Consider the following 3,118-nt stretch of genomic DNA (forward strand, 5'->3'; position numbering starts at 1 on the left):
ACACATGGAGATCGCCGTTTCATCGACCGGCGATCATGTTGATCTCTACATAACTTCGACGACCACCGACTACGTATGCATGGAGATTGCCAATTTAATTTTACATTAAACACCAAGTAAACTCATTTATGTTGGGTCTTATGCTAAGGAATTAACGATATACCAATTTAAAATTGACGTTGAATGAAAATAATTTTGAGTAACTATTGTGTTGAATAATTTTGAGTAACTAATGATATACCAAACATAAAAAAAAACACCTCCTCCCTCACACCCTTGATGGTTGAATTTGGTAGATATAATATGGAAAATATTTCTTTCACACTATACACATTAAAAACATATACTTGAGAACACATTAAAAACATATACTTGAGAACACATTAAAAACATATACTTGACAACACATTATAATAATATAATAATATTTAAAAATAAAAAATAAAAAATGAATAAAATATTATTTTATTAAAGTTTTGGGTTAAATTTTGTTTTTGTTTAACCATGCGCGGATTGAATGGAGGAGCTAAATAATTGACAGTATTTACCTGTTGTGATTGGACCAAAATGACGTAATATGGTTATTTGAGAGGTAGTATTTAACAAAAGAAAGTGGTTATTTTAAAAGGTAAAAAGTGTAATAATTTGAGAAAAGCACCCCACCAAACAACACACACGCCACCACCAAAATTCAGTGAAAGGACCTGTCAAAATTTAAATAACAAACAAACATTTGTTGTAAAAGTATCGAAACCATAAATCAATATTACAACGTCGTCGAGAGAAAGAGGTTGGTGACGCTCTCCAATCATGGCTCCTTGTTCCGGCGCCGCCAACCTCTGCTGCCTCTTCATCCACGACGAACCCTCCCCGCAACAGACCCTCGGCGTCCTCGCCTTCGATGCCGCCAAGATCATGTGCCGTCTCCTCTCCCTCTACAACTCCCTCTCCCACCAGGAAATAGTCCACCTACGCCGCAACATCATCAGGTCCAAATCCGTTTCTCATCTCAACTCCCGCGACGAGTGTTTCCTCCTCACCCTTGCCTGCGCCGAGCGACTCGAGGAACTCAACCTCGCCGCCGCCACCGTGTCCCGCCTTGCCGCCCGATGCTCCGACCAAAACCTTGCCCGCTTCGACGCCCTAGACGCCCGCAAGCTCCAGTTCGGAACCCGGGACGTCGAGAAGAAGATCGAGAGCATGGAGAAGCTCGTATTCGCTACGAGGAGCCTCCACAAGGCCATGGAATCCCTCACGGAGATGGAAGCGTCGGAAAGAAAAATGCAACGGTGGCGAAGCATTAGGGCAAACCACGGTCTGAAGGTCAAGGTCGAATGTTTCAATGACAGAATCATGTTTTATCGGAGACAGATTATATATTTCAAACATGTCTCCCTTTGGGGTCAGACATTCGACAAGGTTGTCGGCCTCATGGCGAGGATTGTTTGCATTGTCTATAATAGAATATGTTCCGTTTTCAGAATCTTCATCACGGGTAATGTTGCCAGAGGTATCAACCAGAAGAGGAAGACCAATGGCCGACCCAGGGTTGCTAGATCACCGGAGAATTGTTGTTGCCGCGTTGAACATCGCGATTTGTATAAGTTGAACCTCTTTTTATTCGACCAAGCCGAGGAGCAGTTGTTAATTCGGAAGCGCGTGTGGGGTTGTTGTCACGTCCAGAAGAGTGCTTCCACCGGGGTTTTCCGGTACCGCAATTCGCCTCCGCAGGGAGGCGGAGAGGTGGCCCGGAACAATCGCGTCATGCGGCTGGCGCCAGCCGCTACGGTGGGCGGGGCGGGGCTCTCGCTGCGGTACGCGAACGTGATTATGTTGGCGGAACGGTGCATGAACGCGCCTGATGCTACGATAGGGGACGACGCGCGCGCTGCGTTGTACGAGATGCTACCTGAGAGGTTGGAGGTGAAGTTGAGGCCGAAACTGAGAGGGGAGTGGTTGGAATGGGGGAAATTGAAGGGTGACGGAGAGGGCCATTCGTCTGCTGCGGCTAGACGGTGGCACGAGGAGGTGGGGGATGTGATGGAGTGGTTGGTTCCGGTGGCTCATGACATGGTGAGGTGGCAGGCGGAGAGGAACTTGGAGAAGCAAAAGTTTGAGACAAGGCCAACGGTGTTGTTGTTGCAAACTTTGCACTATTCCGATTTGGAGAAGGTGGAGGAGGGGATTGTGAAAGTGTTGGTGGGGTTGAGTTATATGTATTGGTACAGAAAATTGTGATGCTTTTATGTTTTTCATATCTCAAATTTCATCTTATTCTTTTTTAATTTCTAGTTCTTTTACACTAACAAGATCGAAGATTGATGCCTACCAAAGTTTCTCATTTGCATGTAGAACGTGAAATTATATTTGTCTATAAAAGTGTGTGTAGAGATCTTGAGTTTGTGTCCTTAGTGGCAATGAAAGCCTTCACGTAAAGCAGAAACGAAACCATCGTATATAATTGATAGCGATGGAATTATGAAATTATAGATCATCATCAAGAGTTGATTTGTTTCAATATCTTGATTAATGCACTAGTGGCTACATTATGTCAATCCCTCCAGCTGGTTGAAAGGGTGACTCTTATAAGACATAAACTATAATAATGATACACGAATTGGTCAATAAGATCCCATAAGGGCCAATTGCGTCTGACTCTTAATCTGGAGAGATTAACAAAATTTCGCAATATTATCACTAGGTTTTACTATAAAATGCATTTGTTTTGGGTTTTAGATTTTCAATTATCACACTTTTAACATTAAAAACACTCATTTAACAATTCAATAAATTAGTATTTTTATTTTATTTTTAATTTAAAATATTATTATATTATTTTAAAGAGTTATCAAATGAAAGTATCTTAGAGAATCTTTATTAAAAAATATTAGTACATGTTGTTTTTATTATATGTTTTTAAGGCATATTTTATAAAATATTGATGATATTTTTTATAAGGAATTTTATAGTTTCTACATAATAATTTATTTTTTATCTGTTCTTATTAAATATTACGAGAATGTTTATTTTTTATTAGTAAAAAATAAAAGAATCCATCAATGAGAAGGTAAATTTAGTACATTAAATCAACTGAATTAATTATTTAGTTTTAATGGTT

The 3,118-nt window shown here is 40.3% G+C and overlaps 1 protein-coding gene across 1 annotated transcript; it reads left to right on the top strand.

Annotated features, from left to right (window-relative positions):
- The first annotated feature begins 663 nt into the window (after positions 1 to 663).
- On the top strand, positions 664 to 2,394 carry LOC137825737 (protein PSK SIMULATOR 1-like). The gene has a single exon (XM_068631493.1). The coding sequence runs from the start codon at positions 811 to 813 to the stop codon at positions 2,236 to 2,238; it is 1,428 nt and encodes a 475-aa protein (XP_068487594.1). The 5' UTR covers positions 664 to 810; the 3' UTR covers positions 2,239 to 2,394.
- The last annotated feature ends 724 nt before the right edge of the window (positions 2,395 to 3,118 follow it).

The sequence above is a fragment of the Phaseolus vulgaris genome, chromosome 8 (genome assembly GCF_000499845.2).
Source record: "Phaseolus vulgaris cultivar G19833 chromosome 8, P. vulgaris v2.0, whole genome shotgun sequence".
Taxonomy (NCBI): domain Eukaryota; kingdom Viridiplantae; phylum Streptophyta; class Magnoliopsida; order Fabales; family Fabaceae; genus Phaseolus; species Phaseolus vulgaris.